Source organism: Xyrauchen texanus, chromosome 36 (assembly GCF_025860055.1).
Source record: "Xyrauchen texanus isolate HMW12.3.18 chromosome 36, RBS_HiC_50CHRs, whole genome shotgun sequence".
Classification (NCBI taxonomy): domain Eukaryota; kingdom Metazoa; phylum Chordata; class Actinopteri; order Cypriniformes; family Catostomidae; genus Xyrauchen; species Xyrauchen texanus.
This window is the reverse complement of record NC_068311.1, coordinates 28593644-28607688: the sequence shown is the minus strand read 5'-3', so window position 1 is coordinate 28607688 and position 14045 is coordinate 28593644. Positions and strand designations below refer to the sequence as shown.

At 39.3% G+C, this 14045-nt stretch overlaps 1 protein-coding gene across 1 annotated transcript in view; it reads right to left on the bottom strand.

The window, feature by feature from the left end:
* Window positions 1–8642: 8642 nt before the first annotated feature.
* Window positions 8643–14045, bottom strand: part of LOC127629901 (forkhead box protein O1-A-like) — a 59357-nt gene continuing 53954 nt past the window's right edge. Inside the window, exons 3-4 of the mRNA XM_052107202.1 lie at window positions 12275–13491; window positions 8643–12132 (exon numbers count right to left, since the gene is read on the bottom strand). Of these exons, the coding sequence (XP_051963162.1) occupies window positions 12129–12132; window positions 12275–13491 (1221 nt within the window). The 3' untranslated portion in view covers window positions 8643–12128. The remainder of the gene's footprint in view (window positions 12133–12274; window positions 13492–14045) is intronic.

The window sequence follows — 14045 nt, the reverse complement described above, 5'->3', positions numbered from 1 at the left end:
GAGGAAGAGGGTGTAAAGGGATTAATGGAAAGTAGGAGGCGAGAACCAGCTTGACAATATAAAGAATAGTTTAAAAAGGAACTCCAACAAAAAGACAAACACACAAATGTGTCAGACCGTAAATCTCTCTACCTGTCCCACTGCAGTCTCCAGTCGGCCTTTATCCCTCTCTGAGGCTTGATTAGCCTGATCAAGTGTAGCATCATGACCCGGCCCCACCCTCAGCCCTGTCACATTCCTCCCTCGTTCTCTCAGGCCGGAGAGCCCCCGGCATGACGTACACCCACCCCCCCCCCACCTCTTTCCCTGGGGAGGGGCGTGCCTAACGCCCCGTCATAAAGCAGGTCATCCCCGTCTGGACAAGGGAGGGGACAAGGGGAGGGAAACAAAAATCGTGCCTAATTAATAAAAACATCTTAAAAAAGAGAGGGAAAGGCAAACACAGTGGCAGTGGGAGAGAGATAGAGAAATTACTCGCCGGATCTCAGATACGCCGTAGCTTGGTCCTCGGCCACTCCTCCAACCTCCAGTGGATGACAGCTACGCCTCCCCAGATGGATCAGAGGCAGTCTTTCGGCCCCTGGCGGACGGAATGCCCCGGCGTGTTCTCGGGAAACAGAAGGGGTCTCCCCTGCCCCTGGCAGCAGTTCTCCCGCTCCAGGCGGTCGGCCAGGAGCCCCTCCCTGCCCGCGCTCTCATACCCCGGCGTGTTTCAGCGGCTGGTAGGGGTCTCCTCCTCCCCTGGCAGTGGCCCTGGATGCTCCAGGCAGTTGGTTAGGAAGCCCTTCTCCCTTTATGGTCGGCGGACAATCGTCTGCACTCAGGCGGCCGGGCTCCTCCGTCCTCCGGCGGATGGCCGTGGCTGCTCCATTGGGGTGGATGGTAGTGGCGAGGACTCTACTACGGCACATCCCTCATCCTTCCTGGGTTTCAACACCAGTATAAAGGGGGTTATGGAAAGAAGTAGGCGAGAACCGGCTTGACAATATAAATCATATTTTAATGAAGAGCTGAAACCAAAAAGACAAATACACAAAGGTGTCATACAGCTGCCCGTAAATATCTCTCTCTCTCTCTCTCTCTCCCTCCCACTGCAGCTTCCAGTCAGACTTCATCCCTCTCTGAGGCTTGGTTAGCCTGATTAGGGACCGGGTTTGTAGCATCACGACCCGGCCCCGCCCTCCACCCTGTCACCGAGGGATTAACAGATTTAATCTCCATTGTATTGGTGGTCACCAGTTTATGTTGTGTTTTGTGTGATGGTTCCCCAGAATGGAATGCTGGGGTGCTCACCAGGCTGTTTAACTAGCTTGAACAGCTTCTTAAGAAAGACCATGCTGGTCTAGGTTTAGCTGGCGAAAAGCATGGCTATGCTGGTCCATCAGTTAGACCAGCACCACCAAACCAGCACTAACCAGCATAACCAGCCTAGAACAGCATGGGAATTACATTGCAGTATCTTCAGAGTTTACTAAAGTATATGAAATATGCCACCAAAAGTCAGTCAAATCTCAGATTTTTTTAACGTGTTACTTCCGATCATTTGTCGTGTCACTCATATGATCAGTTTATTCCCACCCGGCCAGGCAGTCTTCACACCAGTGGGGAGTCAACTGAGGACGGCAGTCTGAGACGCCTCATCTCTCTTCACACAAGCATTCGCTACATCTGTTTCTCTTTTTTCTCGTTCCTTTCTCTTTCCAAGTGGGTTGATAAATGTGCTAGTTACATTTGCCCTTGGCAGAGCTCTTGTAATTTAGGGTCTGACTGCTTTTTCAGAGCCTCTAACTCACTCCATATTGAGGGCCAGAATGAGACACTTAAACGTTGTGTCTCCAGTCACCAGATTGAGTTCCACTTATGGCGCTTTTCCACTACACAGTACCAGTTCGCCTCGGCTCAACTCGACTCGACTTTGTTTGGTTTTCCACTGTGTAAAAGTTGTACCTGTACCTGCTTTCGGGTACTTTTTTTCATACCACCTCCGGCGAGGTTCTGAGCGGGCTGAGGCGATACTAAAATGTGACGTAAAAACAATGCCGACTGCTGATTGGTCAGAGAGAATCGTCACTATTCACTGCGTCATCATTGCGCGCGCCAGACGGAGTATCCAGAATAACTCCGCCATTTTTAAATAGTTTGCACAGATATAGCCTACAAAACTATTATTATGGCACAGCGGGAGCGCCATTTACAGATGGCACTCGATGATGCAGCACATGCCTGAGAACTCGAAGCAGCTTTAAGGAGAGAGGAGATTGCTGCAATGTCGTCCTTCAACCAGGCCTTTCTGGGAACCCTGAGCCAGGCACTGAACCGGCGGGATGCTGTTCCACCGCCCCTGGACTGAAACCCCTTTGTTTATTTTAATTAAATGTTTGCACTACATGTAACATATGTATATAGTTGGATGTGTGAATTTATATTAATATTATATTTTTTTCTATTTGTATGCGTGTTTAAATAAAACCTTTTTGAAACTTATTACAAACAGTGTCTTTTTTTGATGGTTTGCTTTTTTACAAGGGTTTGAACAAGTATTTTCAGATTGTATACTGTGATAACCTTTAATGAAAAACAGCAGAGACAACATATTTAATGATAATGTATTTATTTAGCAATTAAAATAACGCATCCGACCCTCTCGTACATCTCTGCCCTCCTCCTCAACACCCTGTGCCACTGCCACCACAGGCTCTGCTGCTGCAGGTGCATCCCAGTCATTGTCATAGTCCTCTCCGTGACTCTCACAAAGGTTATGCAAAGCACAGCAAGTAAGAATCATAGATTTCACAATTGTAACATCACAGTCATTTCTTTTCATGAGGCAACGCCACCTTCCCTTCAGTCTACCAAAAGCGTTTTCAACCACTATCCGTGTCTCGACATATTTTCTTGTTGTAGATCTGCTGTTCTACTGTCAGCCGTCCAGTGTCAGTGAATCGGTAGCTCGGTTGAAAGCCCAAACAGACGGTCTGCCGCGGCGACTTTGCAAAGCTAAACAGATCTGAAACACATAAACCATGCACATTTTAGTACGTAATACTGGTAGCTATAAAGTTGATTAAATACTTTGCATATAGTATAGTATTTACACATATGCAAACGTTAGCTATGTTAGCATAACTTAACCTCTTGCTTCGGCTGTGAACAACCGGATTCGTCTCGTAGTCTGAACTCTGTAGTAATTCCCAAACTCTCCTGTTTTTTTCAGCAGTGTTTCGTTTTGCTGCCCTCAGCCTCTCATGAAACAACGTTTGTCTTCTTGCTGTGAGAAACAGCCACATCCCGAGGGTCAAAAACAGCATACACTCGATTTCCTCCATTGTCCTGTGTGTGTGGGTAGCGGATGTGTGTCGCGTATAAGATTACGTCACGGCAGTTTCCTGCGGTATCGCTATGACGACCGGGTATTATTTGTGGCGGTACTGTCTGCAATGGAAAACGGAGCGAAAAGCGAGCCGAGGCGAGGCAAGCCGAGGCGAGGCAAGCCGAGGCGAGCTGGTACTGGTAATGGAAAAGCGCCATAAAAGACTGCCATGAGATATACTACACTAGACAAATGGCATGGTGTTTTCCAACCCCCTCTTTTTAGAGAGTCTGGCTGTGGAAGCATTTTTCTAAGTCTGAATGTGATTTTGAATCTGAAAGTTATAGGAATAGTTCACCCAAAAAGGAAAAATATGTATTCATTTACTCATCCTTACAGCAGTATGCCATTTCAAATCTGTATGACTATCTTTCTTTAATTCTTGGAACACAAAAGGTTAATTATTTGAATGACATCCTGGTATTTTTTGTGCATATAATGAAAGCAGATATTATATGGAGTTAAGATGAAAATAATATGCATTTTCAAACTGTTCTGAGACCAGTGCAGACAGTGAACACCCTGTAAGTTAAGTCATTCAGAAAATAGGGAGCAAGGGATCATCCTATAGCTCTCTATGCAGCTCAGTGCACTCACTTTTAAAATCTGACCAAAAGTTCAGTTTCAGGCTTCAGACTGTTTGGACCACTCAACATGTTTGGCAGACATGGGACAATGGTAATCAGTACATGGTTTTAGAATTTAGAAAGTGTTGTTTTATTTTAACATGGTTGGCAGTGATTGGATGATGCTGGCCCTTACTTAAATCAGAAATAATTATGCTGATTTCATATGTAATGCCTATAATGTCCCAAAAACATGAATAACCAACACTACTGGAAACAATAAAAATGTGATTAAACAAATATGACTGTCTATAGTTTGGTATTAGTCCTGCTGTCTACATACATGGACATACATTTTTAGGAAAACTATTTGCTCAAGCATTAATTTGCGTGTTTATAAGGTGCTAGTAACAAATCAAAAAGGGAAATGGGAAATAAATAAATTAATGTATGATTATATTTCAATGTTTTTTTTAATGTAGCATCTACCATGATTAATTGCGATTAATCACAGAAAACTGTGTGACAGTAATTGGTTAAAAATAGAGCCCTAATGCATATATACAGTAGAAAACACACAAGTATGGGCCACTTTTATGATACATTTATGATACTTTTATGATACCTTTATGATACTTTTATGATACCTTTATGGTGCTTTTTTGTCATTTTGGAGCTTGACAGCCCCATTCCATATTCATTTTCACCAGATGGAAAGAGGGGCTACCTTTTTTGTTACATGGAAGAAAGTCATACAGGGTTGTAATGACATGACATGAGTAAATGATGACAGAATTTAAATTTTTTACCAAACTATCCCTTTATCAGTAGTTTTTCATGCTGCCTTATATATATAGTGAAACATTAAATATTCAAGTATAGAAGTAAAAGAAATCTTCCGCACTGGCAGATCAGTATTTCATCCTCTGAATAATGAATCCCATTGTGATCTGTTATTATTGATGACACCAAAGGGTCATTAAGGGTTTTACATATTTTTACATATTGCCCATTTTGACAACATTATTCATAGATAGGCAGAACAAATGCCATACTGTACAATCCCATTCAAGCCTAATTAAGAAATGTAGAGCCTTTTAGTGTAAAATCAAGTAAAAGTCATTTTGCGAAAATGCTGGCATAGTAACGTGATTTTATGATAGTAAGAGTAATGCATTGTGTTTTTTTAAATCTACTGTGTCTGTGGTCTTTTCTAGAGCCACCACAAGAATGTTTACTTAGATTTTTTTTTAAATGTTTCATTTGATAAAAAGAATTAGGAGGTGCCAAAAGATGTAATTCTCTTTATATCCATTCAATAATGCACATGCGGTGGAAAAGAACATGAAAATCCACTTTAATATACTCCAGAATGTACTAGCATCACATCTGTGTGTCCTCATGTAACCTTCTGCCTGCCTGTCTTGCCTTTTACCCTCTGTAATGTAAGGGCCATATATGCAGTTGGCTGCCATCCTCACAATCTTACACATACACACAGAGAACTCACACGCACCGCATTCCACAGGAGTCGACTCATGAGAGGCCTTCAAGGGGGCGGTGTCCCCTTCTCCTCCCCGCACTTCCTCTCTGTCAACACATGCTGTTTAAAGGGAACTCTGGACCTCACTGCTGAGCAAAGAAGCGAGATGGGGGAAAAAAGTTAGGCAAAACACAGGAGAGTTGTGGGGAAAAGTGGACAGTGCCAGTTCTTATATTGCATTGAGCTTTACCACCTGTATCCCCCCATAACAAGAGCAAGTCCTTGGGTGACCCACTCAGAGCCACTTCTGAGATTTCATCACTTTTGTAGGATCTAAGGAGATGTACTTGGGTCCAAAAGTTTGAGATCAAATAGAAAATCTGTTATTTTGTTTTCATTTAGAGTAAAACCCATGAATAATAATAATAATAAAAACACTTTACAATAAGGCTTTATATGGAATAGTAACATGAACTATCAATAGTTTATAACAATACTATTGCAGCATTTATTAATCTTTGTTAATGTTATTTCTATGTATACTAATATATTTATAACATTAAAAGAATAGTGAATGATAGTATATTTATAAATGAACATTAATAAAAATTAGTAGGAAAACCTATTCATTGTTTATTATTGTAGGTTCATGTTAGTTTATAATACATTGATAAATACAGCATATACAACTTATTAAAAATGGGTAACAATTTATAAAAACTATATGGTATAATGTATTATAGAGAAATGGTTTATAGTGAATTGATCATTTATATATGATTCTCCTACATTTTTAATACATTACTAAACTACACACAAAACGTACGTTTTTCATTTATATTCAATGTAGCAAACAATTTATTAATGTTTAATAAGTTCATACAAATTACAAATCATACAAAAGGGTTTTTCATCCTTAGTAATCCTTAAGTTGATGCAAACTTGTGGTAAAGAAGTATAGATTATAACAATAAGAAGGCATAAATTCATTGTTAATAATGATATGCATTTATATATGAAATGAAATGGATATACATTTAAACTTTTTAAAGCGTTTATTACTGTTTTAGAAACGTATTATTAAAGCAATTAATGCTTAATAAAGGTCGCAATAATGCACTAACGATGAATTGCTAGCCAAATATTTTGCGTGACATAATCTAAAGTGAGAACTATATACTTAAATGTGTAAATGGCTAAATTTAATAGTGTATGATGATATGAACATTAACCAAGATTAATAAATGCTGTAAAAGTATTATTCATTTTTAGTTTATGATAATGAATACAATCTTATTGTAAAGTGCCACCCTTTTATTAATATTCGTAAAAGTTAATTTAAACAAATACAATTGTTCATTGTAAGTTCATTTTAGTTTTTAATACATTAATGTTAACATATACCACTTTTATTTAAATATAAAAATTATTTTAATGTAATACAGTGGCACGAAAAGTATGTGAACTCTTTGTAATTAGCAGTTGTTTTTTTTTTTGCATTAATTAGTCATGAAATGTGATCTCATCTTCATCAAAGTTACAAATATAGACAAACACAAAGTGCTTAAGCTAACAACAAACAAACAATTATAATATTTCATGTCTTTATTGAACCCATCCCATTAAACATTCATAGTGCTGTGGAAAAAGTAACAATTCTTGATCGTATGTTTCTGAGATCTCTTTTTTGCAATGCATGGTCCAAGTCAGAGCAAGCTTCTTGTGAATAAAAAACTCAAAATGTTTGAGTGCTTTTTATAAGTCAAAGTAGCTTTAACCCACACCTCCAATCTTGTTTCATTAATTGGATTCCAGGTTTGCCAACTCATGAATCTAATTAGCTTTTGTTGACATCATTAGCCTAGGGGTTCACATACCTACACTGTGAATGTTTGAATGTATTAAATATGGACAAGAATACAATAATTTACATGTTATTAGTTAAAACAGATTGTGTTTGTTCATTATTGTAACTTAGATGAAGATCAAACCAGATTTCAAGGCAAAATTATACATAAATGCAGCTAAATCCAAAGGTTCACTTATTTTTTCTTGCCACTGTATGTTGAAATCCATTTTAACTAAGACTGAAAATTCAAAAAGTACTGTTCATTGTTAGATGTTAACTAATGTGATGAATACAACTTTATTGTGGTGTTATCGATTATTATGCTTTATAAAATTATTGTTTGTCAGTTCATGATAACGCATTAGTTAATTGATACAACCTTATTGTAAAGTGTTCCTGCCCAACGTCAAGATCATTCTAGCAACGAGGCCCCAGCTGGAAGCCAGAACCATAATAGAAATCCAACAGTTCTGCAAAAAAACAAAACTTCTGTCGTCCTTTTCAATCAAAGCCAGAACAAAGATCCCCACAGCTTTTCACACGAGTGATTTCCACAGGACCATCTGTCTAAAGAAACACCCGAGCAGATCACATCTCAGAGCAGAGGATACAAAAATGACCCGAAGCCTGAAGCGGGGTTACTGAATTCATTCTGACTGAGAGGAGAAGGGTATTTTAGGCGGACAATGACTGTCCTCCACTTTTTAGAAAAATGTATAAGGATTTAATGATGAAATTTCTCCAGCAGCTCTTTAAAGTTGCCCTGAGTCATTTATTTACTCACCGTCACGTTGTTTCACACCTACATTAAGTAAGCACCACCCTCATAGTGATGGATGATCGGAACAGTTTTCTGATTTGGATCGTTGAGTCTCGTTCAGCATGAACGAATCTTTTTTTCAAGTTAGTTCACCTCTCGATGTCATCTGGTATGAGTCGTTCGTTATTTTGTCAAGTGACAACCGTATCTGCATAGGGTATACGGCTGTCACGTGACAAACGAACGACTTGAACAAGAAGATTCCAGTGGTAAAAAAACTAATATTCTGTTACCTGTGTGAGCGATACATAGCGTATACCGCTGTCACGCACAAAAACAACAAACGACTCTGACCAAAAGGGTTGAAAAGTGAACTACAAATTTCTGTATCCTCCACAGCGCCTATGCGGTTTTCACGTAATAAACGAATGGAGGTTGTGCAAAGCGCATGCGCGGCCAACACAAAATGAACGAACCGCTCATGAGACTATTCGTACTTCTGAGTCACATACAAGATTCGTTCAAAATTAAAGAATCGTTCATGAACGACCCATCACTACCCCAAAGCTTTCGAAGTACGCTTTTGGGTAAACAAAGAGAGACAGTCAATTGGATTCATCTTTATATAACATCATTTATATACACATGGCTTTTTACAGTGACAACATGTTTCTTGTGTGGGAATACAAGCACAACAGGCATCAAGAACAAAACCAGAGACCTATGGCCTCACAATTCACAAACTGTTTGCTTACAGCTGACAAACTAAAATAATGAACATATTATATATATACTGTATACATCAGTATTGGCATGTCAGCATAACAGTGTCTTCAAACAATATAGTTTCTCTCTTATAGATATTCTTTCTAAACTACATAAACAAATTGCACTACTAGTTATATAATCTTTTGATTGTGAATCAAATAATTTTTGTGCATAAATGTAACAGTTTGTTTCAAAATAGATCATCTTCAATTCTGTCTTCTCCCTTTAAGAGAAATCTTTACATTTATGGAAAAAGTGCAATATCTTAATTTATGGTTTTTCGTTTTTCAAAAAATAAAAAATTGGTCCAAACTCCACAATCTGAAGAAAAGAAGATAACATTTTCTTCCCAATTTGTTTTCAATTATACATATATTTTTTTTTAGTTTTTCTACAAACTGCTGCTAAATACAAAGATAACAGTCAGTGTACAAAAAGTTTTGCATGTAAATTATCTTTGACTCTCTAAATATACATAATATTCATCAGAACTATGAACTAGCAAGCAACATTAACTCAACTCCAAAGCTCTATAAAACATGAAATATCAAATATCTAAAAATCTGTAAAATAATTATCATCTAAGTACACATATCTGCATAGGTGGGGCCACCTGCTAAATTCACAAAGCAAACGCATGTCAGGTTTTGTGCATTATGGATATTCAATGTGGACGCAGTCATTTTTTTAAAACATATGGCCTTCACCCTTTGCCCATGTTGATTGAGGCAGTGTGGACCAGAGGTATAACTGATATTAATTTAATGACGTGAGATGTTTGTTGTATGTGAATTTAACAGATGTCTGTCATTCTTTCTAAGACTGACTAACACCATGTCCTAACCAGGCGGGACAGAAAATAAGAATCATATACATCGATTAACAACCTCGAAGCTCACTGTAGGTTTATCTTTAAAAGTTTAGTTTTTTAAATATTTTTTTCTATGGAGAAAATGAATGGGATTTTTACATCCAAAACTAGACTGTTTTTGGACCAATGAGATTTGACTGTGGGCGGGGCTACCGAACACAACGCCACAGGAATAGAAACCAAACAACTGACAAAATGCTCACCGTGGCAAAGTAGAAAAAAAACTCAGATTTACAAGGAAGTGAGGTTTTATCATGATACGCCTAGTTAGGACACATTATTAGTGTCCCCAAATTATAGCACTAATAGCACTATAGCATAACTTCTCTTTTTAAAATTAATCATCATAAAAATAGTCAGCACCTCACGTTTAAATCTACAAAGCTTAAAAAAATGTCTTCAACGTCTGTTTTATAACACTACTCAAGAAATCATTTTGAATCATTTAAATTCTTCCATGAATTATCAATGATACTTGCACCCTGATTCAATTTTCACTTGCCAGTTTGCAACGTTTAAATGTCTGCATATAGGTGCAAAATAACCAAATCTGTTGATATCCATGAGCAAATAAAAAAAGGTCAAGAAAGAGAAAAAAATATCATATAACTAGTACGTATACATCACAGTGCCTGAAATTTGCAAGAGAAGAGAAATAAAATACAAATATGATAAAAGTGTAAATGATACACTGTGATATGATTCAATCACATCACTTCTTCAGCCTAATAAATAACGATAAGTCAAAAACACTCTACACTTTCTTAAAGGCAGAGGACTGTAGAATAACTACAGGAACAGATTCTATATTGTGGCGAATGCATAGGAGAGTCTCCTTGCGCTGTAGTACTAAACTACAATATCAGCCACTGCCACAATGCTCTGAGGCATTAGGGACCCTGTGAGCAATACTTAAAGGGATAGTTCACCCAAATAAAAATTCTGTTATCATTTACTCACCCTCATGTTTTTACAAAAGCGTATGACTTTCTTTTTTCCATGGAATACTGGTGACTTAGACTCCTATTCTGCCAAACATTCACTTTCATTGCACGTTTTTTTTTTTTTTTTACATACAATGAAAGTGACTGTTATTGAGGCCAACGTTTTGCCTATTATCTATTTTTGAGTTCAACAGAACTAAAGTAATAGAGGTTTGGAACAACATAGAGGAGAGTACATGGTGACAGAATTATAATTTTTTGGTGAACTATCCCTTTAAAAGCAAATCCAACAATTTTTCAAAATTTCAAGGTTTGAAATCTACTCACAATGCACATTTTCAAAGTAAATATGAACTAGTGAAATATTTTGTCCCATGAGGGCCCTCTGCTGAAATGCATTATACACAGCTTATTGTCAAACTGAGGCCAGGAATAAACAGCAATAACGATAATTCTGATAATACAAAACAAAACCTTTCTACTTTATATGCCTTTGAAATATATATTTCATGTATTTACAAAAGACGTGGAAAGATGTATACAATTCAGATGAGAAACACCCTTTCATGTAAGACCACCAATATGTAAAATGTCAAATCCAGTTTCTTTCAAATGTACAAAACAACATTAAATTTGTTGCCCTGATTGTTGATTTCATTGTGTAAACTCTATGTACACCAATTAATAGTAACACACTCTTTATAAATGTAGTACATCTGCTCGATGTCAAATACACTGACGTGACAGAAATAAAAGTGTTACGATGTGCTGTGTGCGACGTAGTTCAACTAGTCTGCGAAAATTTCCCTAACTTTTTCGAGGTCCTGTTTGTGCAAGACCTTTTCTAAATAAATCTATTTACAGTCGTTCCCCGCTTTCGTCTACAACTGTTCCAGATCTTCCCGATTAAGCCAGTCATGGAGTCTCCATGAAGCACAGCATGAATGCATTATAACCCTCAATATAAATTGCAGGGTAGCACATTGAAATGACAACACGACATTTGAAAGAGAGCTATTACCATGCATATCACTGTTTCAAGGTGTATCATATGTGCTTTTGTGGTGCCTGGTGTTGGATTTGGTGGTTCTAATTTATCACAGTTTGCCCATATTGGATGTGGCTGTAAAAACATTACAGAAATTTGTGTGGACTATGGTTTATGTGTGTGTGTTGCAGCAGATGTAAGGGCCTCAGGTTGTAGTTGTCCTGATTTGACCATTGGTTCTCTACAGTGAGAAAAAGGCAACTAAATAAAGCTTGTCAATTTGGCTATGGCTCACAGGCACCTGGTTTGGCACTTGGTTTGAATTTAAGTCCCAATGTCTGAGGAAAAGTGTCCTTGAAAATTAGCTCCATATTGAGCCCATTTGCTCGGCAGTGTGAGGTCGTATCGCACCACCTCTGCTAAAGAAGAAGTAATAATGGAGGCTGTGTCCTTGACAAGGTGTTCATGAGAGGTTAGGATGGGTGTATATAGCCACTCAGTGTTGCTGTTCTTTGGAGATGGAGAGATTTTACCTGTAAAAACAAGATGACACCAAAGGCATTATAATGAGAAATTCAGTAGGTGTCTAGTACATTTCCTGCTGGAAAGAGATCAGTAAAAACACCAGAAACAAGATTTGGAAAAACCACTGTAATGGAAGGTAATAGTTCCTACCCAGACACCCAGCTGTGTGTGGTGGTCTTTACACTGTGAGGTGTGAAACTCTGTTGAGTGTTCATGTGGTCAAAGTTGAAGTCCAGCGACTCTCCATCCATGAGCGTGTCGTGCAAGATGGACTCCACATCGCATTCGAAACGCTCCACGGGCATCCCATCGAGATCACTGGGCAGCTTCTCCAGGTATTGCTGTTGCTGATGGTGCATCAGCCCTGGGCTGCGGCCGTATCCATTGCTGTTGATGCTGCAGTAAGGTGGGAGCCCACCCCCAAGATGGGCAGAGCCTCTATACTGCATCTGCATGGCTGATTTGATGCTTCCCAGGCGTCCTGCAGCGCCGCTGTGGCCAATGCTAGTCAAGTGATGCAGCGTTCGCCCGTTCATTGCCAGTGATGTGTGTGGGGCTTGTCCATGCATGTGCGAATGGGAGAGGGCATGGGTGTGAGATACCCCACCTCCCATAAGTTCATTCTGTGCACTGCTGTAAGGGGGCAGCATACATCCACCACCTCCACTTGACTGGGAGACAACTGTTTCCACAGAGGGCATGAGCTCTCCAGGATCCCCGTCAGATGTCAGAAGCTCCTTCAAAAGCCCTGCCGTGCAGTTAAATTGGCTCATGGATACTGGACCCGGCCCAAAGCCAGGCTTGGTTTCTGGCAGAGGCTGCATTGGCATGGAGGACATGCTGCTCATTCCTCCCTGGCCATAGAGACACTTACGATAGTCTTGTTGGGTTTGCTGGTTGACCGTGGCTAAACCTGGGGAGCTGTAGGGGGAGTAACCAGGGCTGGCCTGCATGAGTGAGGAGGGCGAGGACTGCTTGGATCCTGACCCAGGCCCTCCTGCCGACCCCACCGATGGGTTCTTAGGTGAGAGTAAGTTGAGGTTATCCAGAAGGTTCTCCATGACATTCTTAGAGCCATTGTGGCCCAGAGAACCAGCCATTTCGGACAGGCTAGGGAGGGTGGAGGTCATTTTGGACCCTGAACCAGGGCCTGGGTAGACCATGTGGACATCAGAGTCGCCAAGTTCATCATCAATGAAGGGCGAGAGACGCCCACTCAGAGTGCTGGCATTGGAGCTGGTGCGAGGACGGAAAGCCGTCCATGCGTCAAAGTCATCGTTGCTGTGGGAGTTCGGACTGCCAGGCCACTTGCCATAATGAGAGCCAGGGCTGTCTGCACCCCCCTCAGGCCCACCCTGAAGAGCCAGCTATAAACACAGAAATGAATAGAGTCAGTCGTGAGAAAAGTACTGGTAAAAGTAACTATGTATACATAGTTAGAGTGCAAACTGTTTATCAAAGAGATCACAGGATGGTCTGCTGTGCTGCTTTTAAGGTCATATTATACAAACTTCGTCATCAGCACAGTTTCCTAGTCATGGTCAAAAGAGTATACTTTGGATGGCCAAAGCAATTTTATAATTGTGTGTGAGACATAACGACACACAGACTCTAGGTGCTCACACTTCTATGACATGAGATTTACTTTTTCATAATGACATTAGATTAAAATCTACCATGTATTGTAGGCAGTGTTGTCACTACAACAGTAGTTGATACTTGTGTTCCAGTGAAATTTGACAATTCTCCATATCAAAATTAATACTAAATAATTTGTTAATTAGGTAAACACCATTTTAAGTTCTGAAGTAATTATTCAGGACAAGGAAACAACAGTAATAAAATAAGAACAAAGAAACAAATTAAGAAAACAGAGATTACATATCAATATGTATTCAAGTATACATTCAGAAATTGAGCC